Source organism: Phalacrocorax aristotelis, chromosome 3 (assembly GCF_949628215.1).
Source record: "Phalacrocorax aristotelis chromosome 3, bGulAri2.1, whole genome shotgun sequence".
Classification (NCBI taxonomy): domain Eukaryota; kingdom Metazoa; phylum Chordata; class Aves; order Suliformes; family Phalacrocoracidae; genus Phalacrocorax; species Phalacrocorax aristotelis.
In genome coordinates this window covers 116,638,594-116,664,993 of record NC_134278.1, presented here as the reverse complement: position 1 = coordinate 116,664,993, position 26,400 = coordinate 116,638,594, and the positions used below count along the sequence as shown (strand labels likewise).

The 26,400-nt window shown below is 38.6% G+C and overlaps 1 protein-coding gene across 7 annotated transcripts in view; it reads left to right on the top strand.

The window, feature by feature from the left end:
* LTBP1 (latent transforming growth factor beta binding protein 1) overlaps window positions 1-26,400 on the top strand; it is a 210,017-nt gene that overhangs the window by 7,457 nt on the left and 176,160 nt on the right. For 6 of the 7 annotated variants that reach the window (XM_075089236.1, XM_075089237.1, XM_075089234.1 and 3 more), the window contains exon 3: window positions 7,169-7,457. The exons of the other annotated variant lie outside the window; for it this stretch is intronic. In XM_075089236.1, coding sequence (XP_074945337.1) covers window positions 7,169-7,457 — 289 coding nt within the window. The remainder of the gene's footprint in view (window positions 1-7,168; window positions 7,458-26,400) is intronic. 7 annotated transcript variants of the gene reach the window in all.

The following is a 26,400-nucleotide window of genomic DNA, read 5'->3' as shown; positions in this document are numbered from 1 at the left end:
TAGTGGAGGGGTAGGGGTACACACCTTCCTTAGCTGGCTCCTAGTTCAAATACTGCAGTACCAGGTGTTAGAAGGCTATGGGTGGTTCACATTGTCAAGTGGGTCTGTGTTCTGTAACTAACATGGGCTGATACTGGGCTGGGTTTGAGGTTTTTGCTTTAGTTTTTTTTTGTTCTGCCTTTAAAAGCACCAGTACTTGACTTGCTTAGCCTAATTTATTCCTAGAAAACAGATCCTTTCCATTGACTACAGAAAGAAAGCAAAGCTTTAGCATCTCTCTGCATTTCAGACTGCACACAGAAAGGGAACAAGGATTTTACATGTTAGCAAAGCAAGATGTTCATTTAAATACAGCGCTAAAAACAGTTCTGCTCAGCCATGTTCTTTTTTTGTGAAATGCAGAGAGTCATCCCTGCGTAAACTTAAAGTTTTGGAGAGCTGCTTCCTGACAAAGGGGAATTGTTTTGTGTCCTATGGCAAGATTTGTTTTTTCATAGTTCAAAACAGGTTTTTTTATTATCTCTAGATGGCAGTTTAAGCCTGTTTTTTTTCAGAGAAGCGCAACTAAAAGGTGCACTCTTACTGAGGGTTGGTTGGATCTAGGAAAAACTTTATTGTTCTTAGCATTTTCGTTACTCTATTATGGTTAATAGTCTTTTCTCCGGTGTATCTTTTCTATAACACTTCAGATGTCTGAATCCTGTACGCAGTTAAAAACTTTGTTCAGTTTCCTGCATATTTCTTATAAAGTATTTTGTAACAAAATGAATAAATGCTATAATGGGAAAGGTTAAGAGAATTACAAGGATTGCAGACTGGAGAGTTAACCACTCCAGCTAGCAAGAACAGAGTGTAGCATGTGAATTTGCTGGTTTCCTTGGCTTAGTCCATTCTGTAGTGAATGACTTTTTTTGATACTGAAATGATAGAAGGATCTATAGCATACGAAATATTTGGACTGTCAGAATATGTATAATTATGACCTCATATAATTAAAGGCTTTAAAATGCCTCCCGGACTCTACAGTCTAACTTTAGTATTTATGATATATAAACTCCAGTTAACACAACATTAATGAAAATACCAAGTATCAAACACCATGTTATATTCTTGACTGATAAAATAATGCCTCCTTTTGCTGAAGTTAAGCTTTTGAAGTATTTCAGTACAGCTGCTATTAAATTCTGATAAATCTTAGCATTTAGAGATAATACTGTGAAGAAACATAGAAAATAATCTTGATAAAGTATGTTACGTTGTCATTAGGTTGGCAGAGAACCTCTGTGATTTTTGTTTCTTTTAAAAGAAATATGTATGCCAAAAGCATTGGTTTTTTTTTCCCTCCTTTCTTAGAGGTTATGTTTACAAAGCCATCCACGCCAGTGTGGGAATGCATCAGATGTTTTGAAGTGGACCAGTGAAGAATTCCAACATGATGCATGCTTTTATTTGAAGTATATTAAGGGAAAGAGTTGCCTAAGATCATATAATTATGATAAAAGCAAAGTTCCTATGTAGGACGACAGAGGTGGTTGTGATACTTCCTCTACTAGTAGTATAGAGGTCACAGGTTTTCTGCAGTTAATGCCATTTCTTCTGATTATTTAAGTAATTTCAACTTTTTTATAGAATGGTCTTACAACATGGTTGTCTCACCCTTGGATGGAAACTCCGCTTTCCCCCCCATCCTCAATGACTGTGTAGAGTTGTGCGATATATTTCTGCTAAAATTCAACTTTTGAAAACTGGAGAGAATTACTCAGGTAGAGAACTGGATCTTCAGAAAAGCATTAGATGGTGAGCACCAAGTGTTCCTTCAGTTACCTTTTGAGTTTCTAGTCTCCATTGTAAAGCTTACAGTGACTTAAAAGACTCAAAATGGTATCCAGAATAAAAGGGTAAAAATCATGGAAAATTATTAACTTTGCTGTTCTCCAGAATGCCAGCACCATATTCAGATTTTTGAGGGAACCTGGAATATGGCTCTTTCCTTTCAGAACCCACAGTTCGTTGCTCTCCAGAGAAAGTGCTTTACTGCTTTTCTTTTGGAATCAGTGGGGGGTCACGACACTGTCTTTCAACATGGCAGGAGTTAGAGGTGCCTTTGTATCACAACTTTTTGTTTGGGATGCGCACTCAACTAAGATGAGCTTTGGTTTGGTTTCCTTGTATGCTTGAGGAGTAGAAATCTTGAATTAATGAAATAAGAAACACAATATTTGCTATGCCTTTAACAGTATTCCGATGTCACATGTAAAGGAACTTGAAATTTCTGCTCTAGCACAGATATATTCATGCCATTTGTCTTTTCCCATTTCTGTAAACTTGATACATGCATCATTTCTCAACCATTTTATGCTGGAATCTGAAAAAGCCCCACGCTTCTAATCCTCCTTCCAATTACTGTATGTCCTATTATTTGCCCTCTAGCATGTATTTTACCTGATGGGATTTGTGCACTCCTATGAGAGAAGTTGATATATACAGCGCCAATGTGCGCAGTGATGAAATTTGTTAGAAGTCAGTGCATTCTGCTGAAACTGATGCTTGACTATGGTTAAGAGAAGGAAAAAAAGGATGTTAAATTTTATGTGGAAACAGAAAGGAAGAATCTAGTGGATGGTCTTACTAGAAATAACACAACACTATAGTGTCATCATATCAAAATGGAAATTCAGGAATGACATGGAAAAATTTTTGTGGTCATTTAACTACTAAGCAACAGCAGTTGCTTGATAAAGGAGATGCTTAAAGGTGGAACTGAGGCTAAAAGATTATAAACTTTTGGGTGCAGGGAACTTGAGACACTTAAATTGTTTATTGTGAGTTTCTCACTGAAAAGTACATTTCTCTGAATTTCAATTCTCCACCTGATCTAGAGACACAAGGAAATAAACTTGTAAATGAGGTTACTGTCTGAGGAAGGTAACTGTGAAGTAAGGTAAAATCAATGTGATTAGCATGGGAATCAGCTCTTAAAGATCTTAATTCAAGAATTATCAGGAATTTAATAGAAAAGCTTTTTCTTGATAAGTGGGATTAGTTATACCTGTATTTTGATTTGTCCAAAAGGTCTGAAAAAACAATTTTTATTTAAACTTCTTCAATATATTGTAACATTTTATGCTTACAGATTTAATATACTGAATTATGCTTAATTTAGTGTGTATTAAAACAGAAGTACTTTATGTATATGTAGAAGTTTTAAAATATGTAAATATTTTAAAACTGTTGTAAGCCTTGTATTTTAGGTCTTGCTCCTGCAAGTATCTATATACTCGTTAACCAAAATAACATGAATACATGGACTGAAAAGTGCATGTGTAAAAGATCAGTCCCAAACCAACATACAGGTGTGTTGGAAGGGGTGTGCTTAAGCCTAATGGTAATGTTGTTGTTTTATGCTTGCTCTTCTGAAAGAAAGTCAAATACAACCATACTAGGCCTGATAAGCATCCCTCTAACCCAGTATTCTGTCTGCAGTGGTAGTGAGCCAGTAGTTGATTCGGGAAGGATGCATAAAAAGCATTAACATGTTGGGATACAGCCACAGAAAATGCTTTCAGCTTTTTGTGATTTAGGGGCTTCCAAAGCAAATGTGGCACTGTGGCTTTACTTTTAGTAGGTACAGACACAAAACCAACCTGAAAGAACCCCATGTTCCTTCACCACACTTCTGGAAAGCTGGGGGAAGTTGGTTATGTTGTCTATGCCTGGCCGTCCAATGTGGCCAGCTTCCTTGGCGCAGCAGGTTTTGGATGCTGAAACTAACAGGTTCAGAAAGCACATCAGTGAACTCCTGACAGAAAAATGCGTTGAGGATATTAAACAAAACCAGAACTCTTGCTCAGGAAACTGCTGAGCCTCTAGTTCTTGAAGGCAGTAGTGGTACAAACTTTGCTTCTCATCCTGTCCTGAACCATCTGCCTAGTAATGGAGAGAGGAGACTGCACTAAGTGGATCTTTGATCTAACCCACTAAGCCTAGTCTCGTTGTTTGCACCTTTACTAAGCTCCATTTTGAATGTCTAGTCATGGCCTCCTTGAATTGAATAGGACCAAGCCTATTGCCTTTGACAGGAGTTTATTGGCCTACTTTTCAGTTTTATACTTCCACGCTCCAGTTTTTGGAAGCTTAGCTTTGTGGAAAATAGTGGTGCTTTCAGTTAATGTGCCATTATTGTTGTCTTCAAATGAAATGATTAGGTCATACATTTGGCACGCTGCAGCTGTCTTGAATGTTTTCAAAACTAAACTGCTGTATTGTCGGTTAACATGTTCATTTTAATTCTTTCCTAAAAATGTGATATTTTATCATTTTATCCTTTTTATTTTGTGATCTTCTGTTACACAACCTTAATGAAGAACTTCAATCAAAGGGTGCATTGCTGTGAAGATCTAATGGATCAGTTCTTTAGCCTGTTGTCACTATTCACATGATTTGAGACAAACTGGGTCTTTTGTAACATAGTTGCTGTATCTGCTGATGCTTGTTTTGTTCTAAGACCTGCTAGAGTAATACAGTTTGTCCTGCAGAGCTCCGTATTCTTTATGTACACGTAAAGCTGAGAAAATTTCAGGGTTTATGTTGCTGACAGTGAAATAAGAATCTTCAAGTCTGCCTGGGTAAAAAAAGATATGGTAACTTCAAAACAGGTTCTGTTTTCAGCTGCATAGTTTAAAATTCATTGCAACTGTATTAGATTCACTTTGATAAGTGGAAACTTAAGGTGTTTTTTTAGGCTTCTGAAGGACAGCTTTGGTTCTTAACTACAGAAAAAAGAGGTGCAGTTTTCTGAGCTTTGTCTTTTCTGTGTGTATAAATTGTTATTTCACTTTTGAGAGTTAGGAGATACACAATGATAATTGTCCTAGCAGAGTGGATGTTTTGTTATATTGACTCCGAGGGTGGTCTTGTTAGCTTACTTTTGTGTTTGATTTTTGGCTTTTAAATAACTGGTTGAGAAGGCTGGAGGTTACTATAGCTGGATGTCCATAAATCTCCAGAAATATGTTAAGTACGAATGTTTTTTAATGTTGTAAAAATAGGACTTTTGAAAAGCCTGTTTCTTTTTGTTTTACACAAAAATTTATGTGATATTTTTCTAAAGCACTCCCAACTGTGCCCAAACTGTTTCACTGTGAACTTTGCAAGTTTTCTACAGATGACCTGGGTGATGGGGTCACTGTTCTGGTCTTAGTCTCTCCAAAGCCAATGAAACTTATTTAGAATTTAAGGCTCCTCAACCTATTTTCCAAAGATATAATTAGTCATGTGCATATAAGTGACTTTTACTGTTGTAGCAAAATCTTGGTCTTTAAAGCAAGACACAAGAAAGAGTTGGCTTGTATATAACAACATATTTTTGTTTTAAATCTCAAGCTTACAGTGAAAAGGGTCTTCAGTCTTCCAGCAGTCAAAGACAAAATATAGTCTTAAATAAACAGAAATACAAGAAGCAAATTATTGCTTTTTAGATGCCAGGGAGATGCATAGTATGCAATGAAGCTAGCTCAGCTAAGTAGTATTGAAAAGGAGATATGTTGCTGAACAATATATGGAAGGGGGAAGTAGTTAAAGTTGTAGGGCAATTCTGGTGTCCTCTACAGGTGGTATACATGATAATCTGTATCAGATGGTATTATCAGTTGACAAATTAGTCCTACAAATTAATGCAGTCCCATCCTAATAAGTTATTTCATATGTATGATGGTGTGTTTATTTTTAATATATAAATGTGTGTATTAAAACTTGATTGAAGTGCCAGGTACTCCAATTTATTTGGACCAGGGCTGCGGACTGACTCTTTTAAAAATAATTGTGCAATTGGATATACCTGAATATGGTGCAGAATCACACGTTATGGTTTAAGATATGATTATACCTATTTCAGTAAAACCTGTAGACTTAATAATGGGGCATATAATTTTTGTCTATGTTAAAAGATCTTTCACAATGTTAAAAGTATGCTTAGTTTGAAGAAGCAAAGTAGCTCAGCAGTGATTCTTCTTATAAATGCTTCATTATATGTCGCCTCTAATGGGACTAATGAATAATTTATTTTGATAGCTATTTTAATTAGAATTGCATTCTACTCTTAAATTGTATCTTTTGGGTAAGAGAATTAATTTGTTTCGTAATATTTGTGTTATTTTAAAATTCTGTAAATACAATAGCATTGTAGGTTTAAGCATCCAAAATAGATCTTCAAATTAGTCATACCTTTGCAGTGTCATGTATACATATGATCAGCAACTGCTTTTTTTTTTTTTTGTGGGATTTGCTCCTTAAAACTTCTTGTTCATTCAGAATGGAATTGATCCTCTGTTAACTAGGTCTGGTAGCTGGGTGTTGAGTCTAGGCTGATTATTCAGACTCCCTCTATAGTCAGTGGATAGAGCAACACCAACAGTGTAATTAATCCTATATTAAGGCAGGTATCTGAAAGTGAATTGTCTTTTGAAGAATCTCAGCCCTTTTTACTGGTGGTACAAAGAATGTATAGAAGCTAGTTCAGGATAATCACAAGCACCTGTCTGTTTCTTTAAAGAATGCAACCCCTAGGTGTAGCTATGTCTTCGTAGTGGCAGTTTGTGTCTCCTTTTTTACATTATTACAGTGGTGATATCAGAGGGAATTTCATTTTGGTTTTAGAGGGGGAAGGGTTGAATCACTTCATGCTTCTCTGCATTGTTTTGGCTAAGGTGACTGTAAGGGTTCCTTCTATGTACCTATGGAAGATTTGTGATTTTTAAGTAGTAGTAAAATGATTCCAAGCCTGGATCAGTAGTAGAATTCTATAATCCGCATAATATGGTTTCATCAGATGCAGTTTGGTTGTTAAAGTATGGGGAGGGAGGATGCAGGGAAGGAGAGGCTGCTAACAGGAAGATTTGAAATAATGCTATAGTTCCCGATTTAACTTTTGCATTTCCTATTTTTCAGCTCACCAGCATTTTACTTCTCTAAGTTGTTCAAACATTAGGCATGTCTTTTGTAGGAAAGCAGTAAAAGCTTTACCAACTTATATACTATCTCACGGAGCTTAGCAATGTTATGCTGTCCTATTCAATTAACATTAGCAATTAATGCCATTTTATTGTGGGGAGGGTTTGCATTTTCCTTCATGCTTTGTTTCACAGGTACTCTTTAAAATGTCTTTTCTTAGCTAACTGTGCACCACCATGCCAAAATGGAGGGATGTGCCTGCGACCTCAGCTTTGTGTGTGTAAACCAGGAACAAAAGGTAATTCCTGTGAGGATGCAGTCATGCAAGACACATCTTCCACTGGAGCCCGGAGCGCTGTTGTTCCCCCGTGGCCCATACCCCAGCAGGCTGTCCAGCAGACCTTCTCTCAGAAGGTGCAGGTCCCACCGAAGGTTGGCCCTATGACTCAGATGGCATTCACCATCAAGCAGAAGCCTCCTGTGGGGTTACCTCAGCAAATGCAACCACAGTAAGTGTTTTCTTTGCTTTTAAAGAAGTCCAGTATGTTAGATTAATAAAACATTGCTCCTTGCAAGTGTTTTCAAATAATCATACTTGGAAACTACTCAAATTCTTAAGAGCTTTTGATTTTAGCTGTCAGACTTCAGTGGATTTCTAAACTTCTGTTACTTATGAGCCAGATATCCTCACCTGAACAGAATATCCCTTAATGTCAGTCAACTTTATTTTCCTTAGAATGACAATGCTGTACTAATTTCAGAGGAGTTACTCTTAATTTACTTTTTGCATTTAGCCTAGAACAGTCTGGTGTGGAATTTCAACACCTCACAGAACTGGAGAGTCTGATTTGGTGCTTATGTTGCATTCTGGTTTCTTCCATTTGCATTTTATTTTCTCTTTTAAAATAAATGTGTATGGTTTTACTACAATGGATACTTCTGATTGCTTGTGTTTGAGGTTCAGGATTGTATCTGTCTGCCATAGGTATCAAGGAAACAGCCTTCTTGTTGGAGAATTTTTCCTCTGCCTTTTCAGTGGCTGGTGACTTACCCAGATATTGATATTACTTTAATCAGTTTAAATGTGTCAAGTGAGTCTGAAATTTACCTAATTATAATGTTGTTTCTATTAACGTGTGTGACCTTAACTTGTTTCAGGCCTGCATTTGATATGGGGGGCGGGAGGTGCACAGGAGGGTGGCAGTCAAGTTGAATGTGTACAGTTTTAGGTTTATGCGTCAACTACTGTCCTTCCAGTTTCAGGTGAGGTCAGTGACAAAAAGTATTTCTGTCCTGTTACAGGTGTTGCTTTTGGTTAGCTGTAATCAGGGTGCAGTCTGTCTTGCTCCTAGCCTCCAGAGCAAGATAATCAGGACTGGGAAATAAACTGTGTTTTCCCATGCCCAAAACTATAAAAACCAACCTGGAAGGGCAGTGTGTGATTATAGAAGTCTGCTCCGGAGTAGTTGCATGCTCCTGACAACAAAGGACATCCTATCACCCCTCTCCAAAGCTGTATCTGAAAATAGAGATCACTGGGCACTGCCAATGACGTTTGGTGTTGTCTGGTAACCTCTTTATCCTAAACCTTTCCAATTCCTTTTACTGTTGTCCTAGTCCATCTAACTGGAGCCACAAGCAAAACTCGATTCATACATATCTTGTGTGATAGGAAGAGGAATTTACCTGAGTTAGCTTGGAGTTCTAAACCCTAAGCCAGTATGTTCTTTGAGAAAGGTAGAAGGTGGGGCAGAGTGGGTTTTAGGAAGAAATACATCCATAGTCTTAAAGGACAAAGAAATTGCTACAGAGTTTTAATATTTTGTAGTACTCTGAGGCCACTTTCATTCCTATCAGTGAAGCCAGGGTTATTGATGTGTCTAATTTGGAGGGGAAATTATCAGTAAAATCAGCAGGCTTTTTTCTGCTTCTTCCCATCCAGACCAGCAGGACTGCTAATCCTCAGCATCTGGCTTCTCTGCTCAGTCCCACAAAATGCAGTATAGCAAATCAGTACAAAAAGGCCAGACAATTCCTGTCTTATCAGTACTGATTCCTGTAGAGTGTATTGTGTGTCTGTCTTTTCTTCCTTCCTCCACACAGAAGCATTCTCAAGGAATTCTTCCTGTAGTGAGAAAGGTCAGTTTTCCAAATTGGGTAGTAAAATACACTTCAAAAAAAGAATGCAGTTTGGTTTTGCCTGAAAAAAAAAATCTTCTAAGCACTCTGAGACTGTGCTTAGAAAGCTTGTGGATGCCTCTAGAGAAGACTTATTTTCCCTTATTCCTGGAAAAGCTGAGTCCAGGGATAAAGGGTTCCTCTTGTATGAAAAGGGAGGAGGATAAACTGGTATTCTTCGGTACTGCTATGGTAGTTGCCAGGCTATGATGTGTAAAGTGTTTCTAGAGGGTACCTACAGCATGTCGTGCTTCACCAAAATCTTTGCCATTGTCTGCATGAAACAACATGCCAGATGTAGAGCAAGAATGTTCAGACTAGCAAAATCAGTCATCTGTTCTCTGCTGTCTGAAGTGCCTCTGCATGCTTCCATAACCAGTGTTAACCCAGGTGGGCTGCTTTGTTCATGTGACCCCTCTCAACCTAAGGATTTTCTGCTAGTTGTAAAGAGGCCTTTTCAGGTAGATCGGACTGTTAGTTTTTGAGATCACATGAAGATAAATCTATTTCAGCCAGCTTAATAATAGAGTCGGGAAGATGGAAAATTGAGTATTTGGAGTCATGAGAAAACCAGCCTACAACCTTGGCAGAAGCCAGACATAGGAGCGGGAGATGGAGAGGAAACGGGCTGTTTGACAAACCAAAGCAGTTGTATAAAGTGCAGCAGAAGGTGGATGTTTAGGTACAACTGTTGAAATGAGAGTGAGCAGTAGTTCTCATGTAGGCTATTAGGACAATTTATGGGGCTGGAAGATCCTTCTGTGGTCAGGTCTCTACCATTGGCGCAAAGCAAATGGACTAGTTCCTGCTTCAATTTCTCCTTGAATGTCTTGTGATCTTGTATGTTGTCTGAAGCTGCCCAGGTATTTTTGGAAAGGCTTTTTTCTGTTCCCACTCCTAGAAACACAGGGAAGGCTATAGAAGGAGTGGAGTTGCCCATTGTCAGTGCAGTTGGTATGCTGAGCTAGACACTGCTGCTATGCAGAGCTGTCCAGGAGTGGTGAGAGTCAGGGCAGAGCCCAACCTAGAACAGCAGAATAAGCTCCTAGAGGAAGCTTATCTCTACATCACTTCTGTTTTGCCAACTTCTGTCATTTTTTTCGGTTTTGTACATCAATGCAACTTTTCCAACTTCAGTCACTGTGATCTGTTCTTACATGTTTTCTTAGGGTCATGGTGGCAATGGTATTTAGGGAAGCAGGGAGTTTGTTTATTTCTTCCCAGAGATCTTTTCTTGAAGAATTTAGTGCTGAACAGAAGGAAACCTGGGGAGAGATTAATTTCCTGGAATATCCTGGATTTGGAACACAGGCACTTAGCACTAGCAAAATATGTCATAGCCCAGGCTGAAGATGGATATTATCAGGTACAAGGTCTCATCTTGGAAGAATGTTAGCAGAAGATGTAGATGGCTGTAATTGAAAACAAGTGGTGTCTCAAACAAAAATCTGCTTCTTATTGGGGCCTATTGGGAATTCTGATCTCAGTAACAGACGTGCTTTGTGGTCCTGAATTCCTGTGATAGCTCTCCAGTGACTCTGGGTGTCCCTTTCACGTCTCTTTCTCACTTGTTGGCAACAGTATAGCTCCAACAGATTGATTTTTCTGCATGTACCAGCCGTGGGAGCAGAAATTATATGTATATAATTTTTTTTAAAGGGAACTTTATAGAACATTTCTCCTTCAGCCTCCTTTGGAGGCAGTTTTTGATAAAATTTGAAAGTTTGCCTTGTCATTGGGCAAAGCAAAGCTCATTAAAGGACAGGTGGATGCACAGACTTTAGGTGACAGATTTGGGCTAACTTATGTGTCTAATGCACCTAGAAATATTTCCAAAGAGCGAACTGTATTCCTGGGTCACTGGGTCTAGTCCCGTGCTATTACAGGCAGGAGTATCACCTGCTAAATTTAGTGAACCTATCAACCTGTGTCTTAAAACTGTTTTTCCTTCTGTTCAAGGATGTAGCATTTTTTTCCAATAGTTCCCCAATGTTTTACTAACTGATGTGAGATCAGTGTGAATTGTGATTGGGTGGGTGGGAAGTGATGGCGAGAAGAATTGGGCATCCTGTTGTGACCGTACTGAAATCAGCAATGTAGGACAGTTGTAACTGCAAATTGACTATATTCTTTATATAATCTATAATTGTAAGTTATACATTTACATAGCTATGTAAAATAATCTGTAAACATTGATTTTTGTGTTGTACAAACTCTTGGCCGAGGTTTCCTGCAAAATGTAAGAGACTGTTCTTTTAGCTATTTCCTGTCCAGCGTACAGGTTCATTTTTGTATCTTTGATTGTATGTAATTATTTTTTACAAAGTGTGGTTCTAAGATGTGATTACTGACCAGGTGACGGTCTAAATAAAAGATTAGACACATGTGTTTTGGAGGTTAATAGCTAGTGTGAGACTAAATATTTCTTGGACATCCATTTTCATCACCATTATGATAGACTTTTGTACTAAAGATGTACAAAGCATCTGAAACATCACTACTTTCTACTTAGAAGAGCCCTGCATTTGAACTTAACTATGAGGTCTTGTTAAAAATGTTTTATGGAAGCTTTTCTTGACAGAAGATTGGAATTCTGTCCAAAAAAGACCTTGATTTAGGTTGTTGGTGGTGTTTGTTTGGGTTTTCTGTGTGTGTTGGTTTTGGGTGTGTTTTTCTTTTTTTTAAAAAGGGAACTTTTTTAAGGAAAGCAAGGACTTTGGGGGATAGTGTTGGTGTTAGAAACAGAATAATTTAGGGTGGAAGTAGAGGCAATGTGGTCCAACCTCCTGCTTAAAGTGGTATCACTTATAAGAGGTTGCTTGGTGCTTTGTGCCGTTGAGCTTTCAGTGTTTTCAGTGCTGCAAGGTTGGAGATCTCACGGTATCTCTGGGCTCCTGTTGCAGTGTTTGACCACCCTCTGAAAAAAATTCTCCTTATCTAGTTGAAATTCCCATTGTTGCACATTGATTGTTACCATTTGTCTTTTTGCTGTATGTCTTCAGGAAGTCTGGCTCAACTGTCTGGCTCAGTCTTCTCTATATATTCTGAAGAGGCAGTTGTAGACTGCTATATCACCCCCTTGAGCTGTCTTTTCTTGGAGCTGAACAAATTCACCACCCTCAGTCTCTCCCCATATGCTACGTGCACCAGTCCCTGACAGTCTTGGTGGCCCCTGCTGGACTTGCTCCACTGTGTCAGTATCTTTCTTGATTTGGGGAGACCATAACTATACGCAGTACTTGAGATGCAGTCTCACAAGTGCCAGACAGAAGCAATAATAATTCCCTTGACTTGCTTTGCTGTGCTGCTGCTAATGCAGCCCAATATATGGTTGGCATTTTTCATGTGGGGGCATGCTGCTGCCACTCATGATCATCTTGTCCACCATGACCCCCAGATCACCTTCTGCAGGACTGCTTTCCAGCTATTTTGGTGCCAAACCTGCACTGTTGCAGAGAGTTGCTTTATCTCAGATACAGGAATTTTTGTCTGCCTTTGAACTTCATGAGCCCGTTTCTCCAGCCTGTCAGAATCCCTCAGTCCTTCAGTATAACCACACCTCCAAACTGGAATTGTCTATGTAACTGCTGAGACTGCATTTTTCCCTTTCTCTGGGTCATTAAAGTTGTTGAACAATATTGGTCCCAGTATGTATCTCAAAACAGATAGTTACACACTTAACCTTCTGTGAGTTGGATTTTGTATCACCAAATACCACCTATTCAGTCAGGCAGTTTTTGCGCCCACTTTATTATCCGGTTATCTATATTTCATCAATTTGTACATAAGGAGACAGCTGTGTCAAATGCCTTGCTGAAGATTAGGTTAGAAAGATTCATCATGTTCCTTTCATGTGCTGAGCTAGTATTCTCATCCTAGAAGTCAAATAAAACCCAAGCAAACAAAAAACTTTAGTCTGAGCTAAAACTATAAAGTCTCTGGTGACTTCTTAACTTCTGAAAGTTGTGGTTCAGTTGTTTTCATTCTGTGTTGGTGATATCCTCTTCCTTCAAAGCCAGGAACTAGTATCTTATGCTGCCTTCTTTCTTCAGGAGGAGAACCATCTCTTCCCTTGGGCTACACAGGGGAGCTGGAAGCAGCTAAACTATAATTCTAGTGATGGTATCTTGGAAAATTAATATTTTTACTTCTGGGCAAAATATTCCATATTAATGTGTTCTTAGGCACATGCATGTCTGTGTGCTCAAGGCTGATACCCCTAAGTGCGTACTTGAGGATATTCAGTGCATAGAGGAGCCCGAACAAATCCTTGTTTGAGTGAGCCGTAAGTACACTGTTTTAGCTATAACCATAGGCCATTGTCTTGAGCTTCAGAGCTTTTGTCTGTAAGTCATGGGTGCTGCGTTCTGCCCTCCTAGAGCCCAGTGCCGTGATGACTTATTCTAAGGAGAGAACATCTAAATCCTGTGAGCCTGTACCAGTACCATGTGCTTTGCAACGTCAGGGTGTTACTGCTTCTCAGGTTTCAAAATTTAACTCCAGTGGTCAGAGGTGAGGTTTTTCCAGCAGTTCTTGAACTCGCTGGTTGGTGTCAGAGAGGTGGAAAACTGGCAATCTGTCTGGTGTGGTAAGCTGGTCACTGTATCCCTTCAGTATAGGCTTCCAACATGTAATGAACTCATAGTGTACTTGTTACCGGTGCACTCATGCAAGGTGGCTCTGGGGAGAATCAGGAAAGTTCATTTTCCATTGTGAGGTATTTGGGGTGGATTCTGAGGTGCCTTTGCACAATGCTTTTTACAAGAAACCTTCTGCAAGGAACCGTAGTGCACCCTATTATCCCTCAGGTTATTGATTTCTTCCTGATCGACTTGAAGAGCGTTTATGCAAGTCAGTTATCCATGTTGTCCTGTAGGTCACTCTTGAGAATGTTTATGTAGCCTTCCCTCCCACAAACCCAGCAAACTGAACACACTCCACAAGGTAAACTCACCTTTTTAATTAACTTGTCATCAAGTTATTTTCTTTGGGTGGTAGCGTAGTGTAACATACACTAGCATATAACAGCAAAATAGAGATATAATGATTTAGGCATACTCCATGTGGGTAGAAATCATAGCCTCTGTTTTTGAGAAACTGCTTTTCAGGAAAGTAAATTACTTCTAAGGCTATAGTGATGCTTTCAGCTTAGTTGAAGAGAGGACTGTAAGCCACTATTCCAAACCATAGTGGTTTAATTTTTTTTTTCTTGTTTACAAATCTATGTGCTTGGCCATTCAGTGTTTGCATGGAGATGCGTAGTGATGGCTTTAATGAGGAGTTTTCAGTGTTATTTGTTCCTCTGTTGTGAAATGGTATGTTCTCTTCCGATGTGGCTTTTCCATGGTTTGTGTGTTGTTTTTTTTTTTAATTGTACTACTATTGAAACTTTTACCACTTATCGGCAAGGAATTATTTCAGGAGATGTTGGGAAACAATCAGAACTTTACTTCTCTCCAGTGGCTTGCTGGGGACTGAAGGAGCAGAACTTTTCATGGAAAGCATGACTGTGTTTTCAGTTTTAGGAAGGAGTATTTGTATTGCTAAAATTCGGTTTGATGTAACACTATTGTCATGTGACAGAAAGTCTTTCTAGGCATTTAGAACATTACTTTTAAAAAGATTGCTCTATTAGCAATTGCTTGTGATACCAAAACTACTATGCAACAATTTTATACTTGAACTGAGACTTTTTACCCAAACAGGTAAAAATAACCCACTCACATTAAAGTTTGTTCCTCTAAGCAAACTGCTCTGCAACAGTAGTGATTATAGGATGTGGCTGAAACAAAAACAACATTGCAAGTAGCCATTTCCCATGGAGGATGTATGATCAATAAGCTAATAGGAATAATTTTAATGTAATTTTCATTCCTCTTTAAAACTGTGGGAATAGATCTCGGTAGGTTGACCTAGAAAACTAATGTCTATTGTGGAAATACATCTGTACCTTTAGCTTCCAAAGGAAGAACACCAGAGTGAAAATAGGGTTTATTACTGATTTCAGGTATAGAAATATGATTTAACAGTATTCTGTCTTCAGAAAAATCTAGGTGGTTTTGTCTAGTGTTGTAACGATCGGTGAACCAGGGATACTTTCCTCTGTTTTAGGTGTATTGAACTTGGAGAAAAGGCTTACTGTGGGTTGTAGATGTGTCTGCCTTTGGTTTTTGTATCAGAAATCTTGCTTAATATTTGATCTTCAGCCCTTTAAAAATAAAATTAGCTGCAACTATTAACTGATTTGTATGTCCTGCGTATTAGTATAACTTTCGGTGTTCCCTTAACGCTTCCAGTCTATATTGAGAACTCATTCTTAATAACTTTATTAAATAGATAACAAAGATACAAAGAACCCCTCTTCAGGGGATGTACTTGATTTTAGCATTTTGCTACTGTAGCAGATAACTGGATGTTTCAAGAATCTTCATTCAGAGATTCATATGGGCTGGCCTTAGACAAAGGCAGATGTATTTTCAGGACTGTCTGATTAATTACAAATGCCTCATTGATTTCTCATCTATGCATTGATTTCTCATCTATGAAGAGCCTGTTCTGGTCATGATTTGGGAACCCTGAGACACATACTTCGTTTCCAGTAAACATATTTTCTTCTTCAGCGCTGGAGTCTGAATACTTCACTGAGAAGCAGACTTTTTCCTACTGAGAAGCAGTTTACACTTTACTTAAGTTCTGTAAAGGTTATATACGACATGTATTCTTGTACTTGGATAAATTCCTTCCAGGAATCAAAACCTGTTGTTTTATACAATGTGTAATTAATTGCTAATTTAACAGCCACCAAGAAGGTTTATTACTCATGTCGTCTTATGTTGAAGTTTGGCTGTTACTGGTCATCAGTATCTGGTGGGAGACAGATTTTTTTAATTAATTACTGGATTTAGGACACGAGTGTAAATGGTGAAAACACTAGGCAGTTGGCAAAAGCTGGATCTTCTCCTGATGTTATTGTTCAAATATTGATTGAGACATTGTAACCAGGTGGTAGTCTATTAGAGGGACTGCAATAAATCCTTGTCGATTTCCCTGTTTTATCTCACAGAACCTTAGAGGTGTTGGAGGATCAGCAGGTGGACTGCTAGCTAATTCGAAGTGTCTAGCATAGATAGCATTGTACATGAAGATAAGTCTGCTAGTGTGCTCAGAAGATACGTAGGCAATTGAATCATGACTGCTTGACTTTGTTAAGCAACTTCATACACAAAGCAAAGGACCTACTGTTATTCAGAAAGGGCTCCTCACATGTGGTATTTTAGGAAAATAAATACCTCCAGGCTCACTGAAGCTTTGCAATTATTGAAGAGAATTTCTTGGTGCTTGAAAACAGAGAAGCTTGGTTTCCGTTGTTGAGACATGGAGTTTCCAGGACAAAGAAAGTATTTAGAATAAACCAGTCTTCATTATAGCCCTATTTTGTTACTAATGCAATCTATAGCTTTAAAAATATCTCCTCCAGATATATGTACAGGGAAAAAGAATATCTTTCCTGATAGGCTTTATCTATTGTGGTGTGTTTTGTTTTTTATTGTGGTGTTTTTTTATTTAATGTACTCTCTGTACAGAAAACCTATCATGCAGCTGAGGACATACTTTATTAAATCCTATAGCATCACTGGAGGATATTAAAAGGAATTCCTTCTCAGTTTGGATGCTCTGATAAATAATGTTTCAGGCTTGTCAGTGATTTTGTAAGCAGTTTAAAATTAGTTTAAAGGAAAATACTGCTTTTGGATATTCTGTGCATTGGCTTTGTGTTTTCTGTTTTATTAAAAAGACAACTGAAGATGCAAATCTGTACACTCAGTGTTAGGGAAATGAGTTTCAAAGGCAAGATAGTCTGTTAAAAGGAGATAGGCAGTACTAGTACATACTATTAAGTCATTGGGCAGTAGGTGGCAAGCTTTGCTTTTTCTTCTACTTAGGGTCTATTTTTATATTACAGAATGTCAGAATTTTGAAAAGAGTGGTTTTAATTCACTGGAATATGTCATTTATTGGCAGCACATTTTTTTGAACCATCTATTTTGTTTGTTGTGTATAACTGTCTTTCTGCTGAATGTTGAAGTGAAGCCCCTCTTCTTCAAATGACAGATGGACACAAATCAATACGTGAGCTCTGTTGTATTCTCTTATGGCTTCAGCAGGCAGATTACTAATATACAAATTAAAAACAAATGAGTTGCAGTTACAGTCAATCCCAAATTATTTGGAATCCTCGTGTTCAACTTTCATTGTGGAGCACAGTACAGCTTGTGGGGGAGGGGGCACAACACCCTTGTTTAACACAACATTTTCCCAAAATGGGACTTGTGCTTCTAGTTCTGTAATGAATAACTGAAAAGGAAAAATAAAAATGTTTATTTTGCCTTTCTCCTGATGTGTTTTGTCCCATCCTGTGTCCCAGTCCACGTGTTCCTACCCACCCCCTCCATGAATTGCTAGTCTGGTATAGCTCTCCTCACAAACCACCCAGCCTGCTCTACTGATGTCAGACATGGGCACAGTAAAGGAACAGCAAATTGCCTAGCTAAAACTAAGACTGTGTAGAGAGGACAATGCTTGAATGCTTGAAGGTACTTTCTTTTGTGGGTGACTGTTAATACACCTCCTCTGCTCTGACTTCTTGCCTAGAGCTGATCACCTGACATCCAATGAATCAGCAGCCAGCTGTATATCTGTACCAAGGATACAGGGGTAACAGCACCTCTTCCTCCTGTGCAGTTCCTCTCAGCTGTTGTCTAGCTTAGACATCCATAGCTGTTCTCCAGAACACATTTTTACCTATTAGCCAAGTTAATTCTTCATTGAGTTTCCTCATAGTTAGAGATCATCTTGCTTTGCTATTCAAGTTTTTTAGAAGTTTGTTCTAGATTAAAAAAATAACACTCCTCTCATTGTCTCTCACTCTGTCCTGCATGTACTTTATAATAATTGTTGTGAGGAAGATCAGCTATCTTGGATCTTCTTGATCCCAAACTGAAGCATATTAATATAGATAGCTATTTAATGATGTCATCCTAGAAATTCTAAAATAGTAATTAACTTTTTTCGTACTGTGGCGGGGCATTCTGCACAGGGGTCTCTTCATGTGAATAGAGGCTGCATATGAGTTTACATTTTCACTGCTGAGGCTTTGTGTCCTCACACTTTTCCTAATGAAAGTGTTTTGGGGTAGTAATGTGGCTATGAGCTGTCAGTTGAGGGTATGGTTAACTTAATTGCTGCAGCAGAACTAGGCATACATAACGGATCTTTGGCACCAGCTATTGGTAAGCTGAGACCAGTGTTTTGAGATTCTGATACTGCAGCTATTCTCACTTCTGTAGTCTTTGGCAGTGCTATTGATGTATCTGTGCTAGAACAAAAACTGGTTCAAAGGTAGTTACTCATCTCTTTGTGCTGCCAGGCACTGAGTCAGCCCTCAAGAATACCTTCATTCATCATTGTAGGGGAATGCAGTCATCGGGCTGCCGGAGCTGAAGTCACTGTTTAGTTGTAATGGCTGGTCTCCTTTGGGACTGGGATCATTTGTGTTGGCAGAGAATATGGGGATGACTTTTTGGTGACAATATCGGTCTCGGTCCTGCTGTCGTTTTTGAATGATGCCACTTCAGAGCTAGTCCATAAGATAACAAACAATTTGTAGTTACTTCTGTTGGATTGAATATTCTTGCTATTAATTGGGTTGTAACAGACCTGGGCCTGAAGACTGTGGCCTTAAGTGTGGTGTGAAAGGTAGAAAAACATGAATGTATTACAAAATAGATTAGTCATTTGATACCACTGTGAACTAACAGGATCTGAGAAGTGGGCAGACTGTTATGGCAAACTACCTGAGGGAAGCCTTTGGTGTTTTGGTGGACGAAGTCCAGTCTGTTATGACTTGTTTGTAAGACCTTTTGGATATGAATATTTGTGATTTTTACCACACCTGTGTTGGTTGAAATCTTTGGGCCTGCAAGTATCCAGTTTATTTGTGTTGAGAGTTCAGCAGATTCCTTTCGATGGGCTGGACCTAGATAGCATCTAGCCATGACAAGTACTGTGCATATGCAGCGAACTCTCAGCAGTACATTGACTTGTATTCACCAGAAATGCAGAGGTATCTTGGAAAGAATTTTGAAAATATAAAGTATTACCATTGCACTACCACACAAGACTTTCATGAGGTTCAGCTGCAGTGTCCTACACTTTGGACTATTGACATTCCTAAGGTGATACAGCCTACCTTTGCTTGAACATCTTATTTATCCACACTTGAGCTATCATCTAGTGAAGTGAAGTTCTCACAAACATGTTTTACAGGATGTTCGGTGTTTTCATTAGTATCTTTGACAGGAAAAGGATTTTCAGGAATAGAATCTTTTTGATACAGAGACTTAAGTTATAGGGAGCCAACTGGGATCTTAAGCCAGCCAGAGCTTATTCCAGACAGGAGGAGGAGGCTAATCTGTGTGATGGCAACAGCCAGTTGGTTTACAGTTTTATGTGGCTATGTAACACCACTTGCCTGAGTGAAGCATTGCTATGAGAAAAGGGTGGTCAGTGTTGCAGTAATATCAGGGAAGTTGTTGCCTGGATCTACTGTTGTACAATTTCCTCTAATCCCATCTTTAGTGTGATGGAAGGATCAACCAAATGTGTGTAGGAGAGTCCTCCACCCCCTCTCGTATTATTCAGCCATGACTGAGCTATGTTTGGAAGCCAACACAAACAGTCTTCGTTATAGTGAGAGATAAAACAGCTTGGTCAAGATTCTGGTCAGTTTCCAAGAGCTGCCTGTGTTTGATTCAGGTTTCCAGCCACTGTGCATGGATATAACAAATGGTATCAAAAACATGTTCCACACCAGTGGTGAGGCAAGTAAACCCCCCTGCGTTTTCTTTTTTTTTGGGGGGTGGGGAGGGGGGATAGAAGTTCCTGTGTTCTTCTATATTGGGATCTGTTGTCCCCAGAGTACTACATAGTAGACAAGTAGAAGAACTTTGCTTAACTTTTAGAAGTTTTGAGTGAGAATTATCTGGTCTAATGACCTCTTGGTGTTGAGTGACTGTGTTCTCTTGCCTTCTCTGTCCTTCAATTTGAAACAGATCCTGAGAATCCCTCATAGATAGGAACCTTTATACTTTATATATATACACCATAGGTATAGGAACCTTTATACTAACATATACTGTAGGCATAGGAACCTTTCTAAGCTGCTTCATGATGAACACAGATGGGAAGAATTAATCAAGACTGTCTTCTCTGGCCTTTTCTTCTCAGTGTGTTCCTTTAATATGTTGCCTAATTTGTTCTAAAGATTTTTGGACAGTTTTTCGGCTCATTGACTGTTTTCCACTAGCTTCAATTTAATGTTCATTCTCCAGTTTTGAACTATGAACTGCTGTAGCGAATCCTGACTTTTGTTCCCCTTCAAGGATGTTAACTCCTAAGTAAGTTTTGCTCACGCTTGCAGTGTTTCTTCAGTGGTAACACTTGAAATGGATCCTGTACACAAATTAGGCCAAAATAAGTTTTTATTCTTTTCTTCTGGGTTCCTGGGGAGCTGATCCATGAAGATGTTAAAAGCATTTAAAAATTTTTGCTGTTGTATGTTGTTTGGGGGTAATTGAAATTTTGTATTACTATTGTTTCCTGTCTTTGTAGCTTCAGTGATATGGTAGCTGTCACCATCTTATGCAGCTAGTAATATAGCTTTAATATTGTATTTCCTCTGCTTTGCATGGAAAATACAGTTCAGAGATGCCTTGTTAGTGATTGACATAGTTAATTTGCTGATCTAATTTGAGGGGTTACTCTTTAAGAAGTAGCATCACTCCTCCACCAGGTGTTCTATTTCACATCTAGGACATTCCATGGATTTTTCCCAATTCTTCAATTACCTTGCCTTTCCCAAGGTAGGAATGATTCCTTCCTAATAAGTCTGTGTAAAGCTGGCCATTTGTTCTCCATTCTATTTCTTGAACTTGTAATATTTCATGTAGAAGCACAGGTACTTCTGGTTTGGTTGCCTCCTCTGTTAAAAAGCATAAAGTTGGTTCTGTTTCTCACTCTCACTGTTACCTGTTACAGTGCTACCAACTTCTGCTTTCTTCTTTGCTTGAGTGCACTGACTTCACCAGAAGTGAGACTGCATTGTTTAAAGCTGTACACTTTCTCTTCTAGTCTCCAATTTAAAAATGTTCCTATATCTGTGCCATTCCATCTAGTTCCATTAAGCTTTAAATGGAGTTGTCTTCCATAGAGCTTTTTTTGTTCCAGCTGCTGACAATTCTGAGGTCCGCTATGTTTATACCATTTTCTGAGCCATGCACTGAAACTGTCAACCTCTCTGGCACCTTGGTTGTGCTAAGTGTTGGCAAAAAGCATCAAGTTTTAGGGCATGAGACAAATGCACTGTTTTTTGGCACTTTCACAGAATCACAGAATGGTTTGTGTTGGAAGGCACCTTTAAAGGTCATCTAGTCCAACCACCCTGCCATAGGCAGGGACAGCATTCACTAGACCAGGTTGTTCAAAGCCCCCATCCAACCTGGCCTTGAACACTTCCAGGGAGTGGGGGGGCATCCATAACTTCTCTGGGGAACCTGTTTCAGTGTCTTACCACCCTCATCAGAAATTTTTCTTCCCTTTGTCCCTTTTTTGGTTTAAAACCATTGCCCTTGTCCTTTCAGTAGCTAAGGTCATGATAACATGGAAAAAGTAAATGCCTCTGTATAATCATATATATCATATCACCTTGAAGCAAAGTTAATACATTGGTACTCATCTTCACTGATCACCTCTGGACAGTAATATGAGTCTAGAATCCCTTTATCTTTAAGTACTTTGTAAAGTACTTTCAGAATGACAATTTTGGGGAGCATAAAGTTAGACTTATTTACCTTTGGGTTTTACACTGGGTGAGCTCTTTCCTTAGATTATTTCACATTTTATAGCCTGTATATGCTTCTGTAAAAGTCAGCAATCAGATGTAAACCCTGTACATTCAATGAATGCTCTGATCTTAATTACTACTTTGATATGGATTCTGTTCTGGTTTCTGCATGGTGGATAAGGGTGGTTGTAGAATTGATGCCACTGTAAAATTAATTACAGTGAAGCAGAAATATATATTGATTTACTGGAGCAAAAGCTCTGGTGTCTCTCTTGCTTCCTGCACTAGAACCTTGAAGCTCTAAAGTGGAGGACAACTGCCGGTCACCACAGCCCCAGCTGTGCCTCCTTACTGCTTTGAACAGCTTTTGTTGTTGTTATACAGTGCCTGTTTGGGAATTCCAGCTGTTGTACACATGCAGATCCTTAACAAGAAGCCGACTCCTCCTTATCCCCCCTTTTGCTACTCCAGCGGCTTTTCACTGCAGTGTATGCTTTGCATCCTGAAGTATTTTCCTTCTGTTGCACCCCAGAGAGCTCTATCTATAATTGTTTTTATGGACTATTTAGAAATCCAGTGAATCCCTAAATTGGATTGTCTTTTGATGTGCTTCTGGAAATGAGATTAGAAAGATGTAACCCACAGCTGTACAGTCGGAGCATTTCTAATGGGAATTCAGGTGATGGAAGACTGAAAGGAATGAGGTTGTAAAAGGAGAAAGAGGTGTATAAATTCAGTTTTTTTGTTGGTTGCTTTTTAAAATTTTATTTATCTCCCACCTTCCGGTTCATTGCCAAATTCTGCTATTATTGAAAGAGTAGAGGGGAACAGCTAAATCTGTGTGCAGTCATCCTGGTAAGGAGATAATTTGGGGGTGATTCCAGAGTATTCAACCTGTCAGTCCTTTCTGTAATAGACTGTTTGGAGGGGCATTTCCTCCCTTTTTCAGGCTCCTATTGGAGAAAGGAGACACACACACCACCTAGCTTCCTAGTCACATAGCTGGGATGCCGTTTTTGGGGGGGGAACAGGTTTTACTTCTGTCTGCTTTGGTTGGTCAAGGTCTTAAAGGAAGAGGGCATAGATGCTTTTTTCATAGTCTTCCTGCCATTTTGCCTTCAGGCACTTAAGACATCTTTGGAGAACTTGAGTTCTCCAAACTTGACCACTTTGGGTGGGCGTTGCCATTTCTTCTTGAGTATTATGCTATTAGTGCTCTTAACTCCATCTGCATGCGGAGTCCTTCAACCAAGTGAGAGGAGAGTCCTGGGCTTGCTGTTATGAATGCAGCTGTTCCTGAAATGTTTGCATGTTTTATGGCAAAGCTCCTTTTGGAGATGTTGTCGGGGTTGATTTTCAGCCTACTGGATTCTCTGGTGCAAAATGAAGTGAAACAGGGTAACTGTAAACACTGTATAGGTTCTGTACTGAGTGCTTTGACTTTATCCAAAGGTAAGATATAGCAAGGCCTGCTAAATACAGATGGAGATCTAGAGTTCCTTTAATTTACACACCATCTAGGTTACTCTGTACAGGGTAGAGCTGGTAGCAGGATGTTGTTGTGTTATGTGTTGTCATGTAACATGAACTGCAGCTGCTTTCTCTACATGGTGCACAGTTTATTTGTAACAGGATGAGATGTTGATATCGATATTTACTTGTGCTGTTGCTGAAAATTGAATTATGAATAAAAATGACTTGGGAGAGGTCTGGTGACTGTTCTTTTTTCCCTTTTTTCTTCTCATCCTCCTTTTCACTTGGGAAGTCTGTTCCTCTCTCTGGGAGCTTCTCTTCCTTCATTCTTACTTCTTGCGGTGTGTATTTGGCCTGTATGATCCTTGCACTGTAATTTCTGCCTTGCTGTGTGTTTTTGAAGTGTTTCATGTTGCAAGATAGGAATCCTGGTTGAGGTATCTCAGGCTAACACTATTACTAGTAATATTATGAAAAAGGTAAATGTATTATCTGCTGTTTGTTTGCATTTTAACACTACCTATTTGTCTTGTTAAAAAGTTAAAAACAGCAGCCGCTGTTAAGTATTGTACTTCTTTGTGAATGCTTTCAAGTGGCTTTTTCTGGGAACAGTCTTTTGTAAGTTTTTCATAATAAACAAGGTTGTTCTAACAAATGATAGAGCTTACAATTGTTTAGAAAGTAACTATGGAAACTAGCAGATGATTCTCCATTTGAAATGAGCATTCTTTGCTTTCATTGGCTGTGCTCCCTTCTTGAAAATGTCAGGCTGCATGGGCACTCTACAACATTTTCAATTAATTTAATTTTCTTTCAATGGGCAAAATATTAATCCTCATTAAGATATATCAGAGTTTTAAACCAAAGCTGCTGTCTGGTTTACTGTGTTTTGGGTTTTTTCAGTTATGTGATCATGAAAATAATCCTTTTTTCTCTTCCAAGCTGGAAATGTTAAATCCATTCCTTTTCAAGTCTGGCAAAAGAAAGTTTCCTTCTTGAAACAAGATCAAGTGTGCCAAGTTTCAGCTTTAGTTTTTTAAGCTGAAAGATTCTTCTCAGCAAATGTTAGAAAACATGTCCTGAACACCATGACAGCTGTGTACCTGGGCTTCGATGTGCAGAGTTTAGCAGGCATAACTTTCACTTTGTTAGACTACACTGTAGGCAGTGCATCTGTAACACAAAAGATTACATATTGCTATTTTACTTAGATCATGGCATTTAAAAAAATACTTGAACAGTCTGTTATTTTCTCTTTAAAGGGCGGGAGGGGTGAGATTCTTCCAGCCTAAAAGAATGAAACCAAAGAGGCAATAAAAGCTGATGATTGCCACACATTTCTTGCTATTCAGTCTTCGGTGGCTGTGCTGCTGTAGATACAAAATTCTGTGGGAAGGCTTTTTAAATGTTTCTTTTCCCACAAGTACAGTTCAAAGTCAAAATTCCTTTTTGATGCTGAGAAGGGTAGATTACAAGCTGTGTGCATGTACTTGTCAAGCTGCTTAACATATTGAACTTGGTGTGGCTTTACTAACTCTGCATTTCTGTAATATTCATGAAGTTCTAAAATAACAGTGACTTATATCAGAAGAGGATGCTATTATGATTCAACATCCTCCTGGTTTGCAGAATATAATGAAGTTATAGTAATTGAAAATAGTTAGAAAACTTACCTAACCATATAGAAAACAGTATATACATGTTCTTAAAATGTTTACCTTCTTAACATGATAGTGCTTGCTAGAAAAAAAAATTTTCAGAGACTTTTAGCATACTTGGCACAAGCTTTCAGAAGTACTTTTTTCAGCCATAGCCTTAAATTCATGCTATGGGAAGCCATAGCTGGTTTTGACTGTGGTTGTGTAACTCAGGTAAATAATGAGTTTCAGATTCAGTTAAACTATGAATTATAGTGATTGTCTTCTGAAAAAATGTATAATTTTAGTTGTAAAACTTGTTACAGAGAATTGAAGTAATATGGGCCTATATTACAAGATTCAAGTGTTAGCTCTTGGCTTTTCTGTTCTTTCGTGCTTTTCTTCCTCCCATCCTTCTGATGTTATAGGGGGGAAAAACCCAAAGCAAAACAAACCCCCCCATGCTGTATAATTTAAGTCAATTATAATTGTTGTGTACTATATTTATTGTAATTGCTTTCTAAATTGATTTAGAATTTAGTAAAATGAAATTATTGCAGTTCTGTGTGTTTCGTTTCATACAAAATTTTGGTGTTCATAGGAGCTGTAGTTAAGAACTCAAGTGATCACTAGGCAGGAAAAACAGTTATGGCTGGAAATGCAGCCCAGATTTTACCCTTTAGTGTTGTCTTAAAATATTGTTCTTTTGTATCATTATGCGTTACTTCACAATTGACGATAAAGCAATTGGAACTGTGAAACAGCAGCGCCTCATACAGTACAGAACAACGCTAAGAACTACAGCAGCTCATGCAGTAAGTTGCAGAACAGAGAATGCAAAAAAATGTAAAGGTACTTTTAAAGTCAAAATATTCTCAACATCCAGCTGATTAATTTTAATTGTAGTAGGAAATAGCTGTGTGCCCTGTACACATGAAATCATGTGGTTTTTTAGGTGCTTGTGGGTTTTTGTCTTCAGTTCTGTCAAGGAAGATACTTGGGCTGTTTCTTGGCTAAGTGTTAAGTGAACTTGTGCAGCATCAAAAGTTAAGCTGAACTGGAAAAAAATGCTCTTTAAGAACAAGTATGAACAGGAGATATTACTTTGGTGTAACTAGATTCACTAATTGTGAAAACAAGCCTCTCTATTATAGCAGCTGCCATGTATGTAGAAACCTGTTTATGAGAAAAAGCTCCTTATAAGCTAAGGAGCAGCAGGATGTAAGGATTATAAAAGGCCTGCCAGTCAGTTCTGCTCGTGAC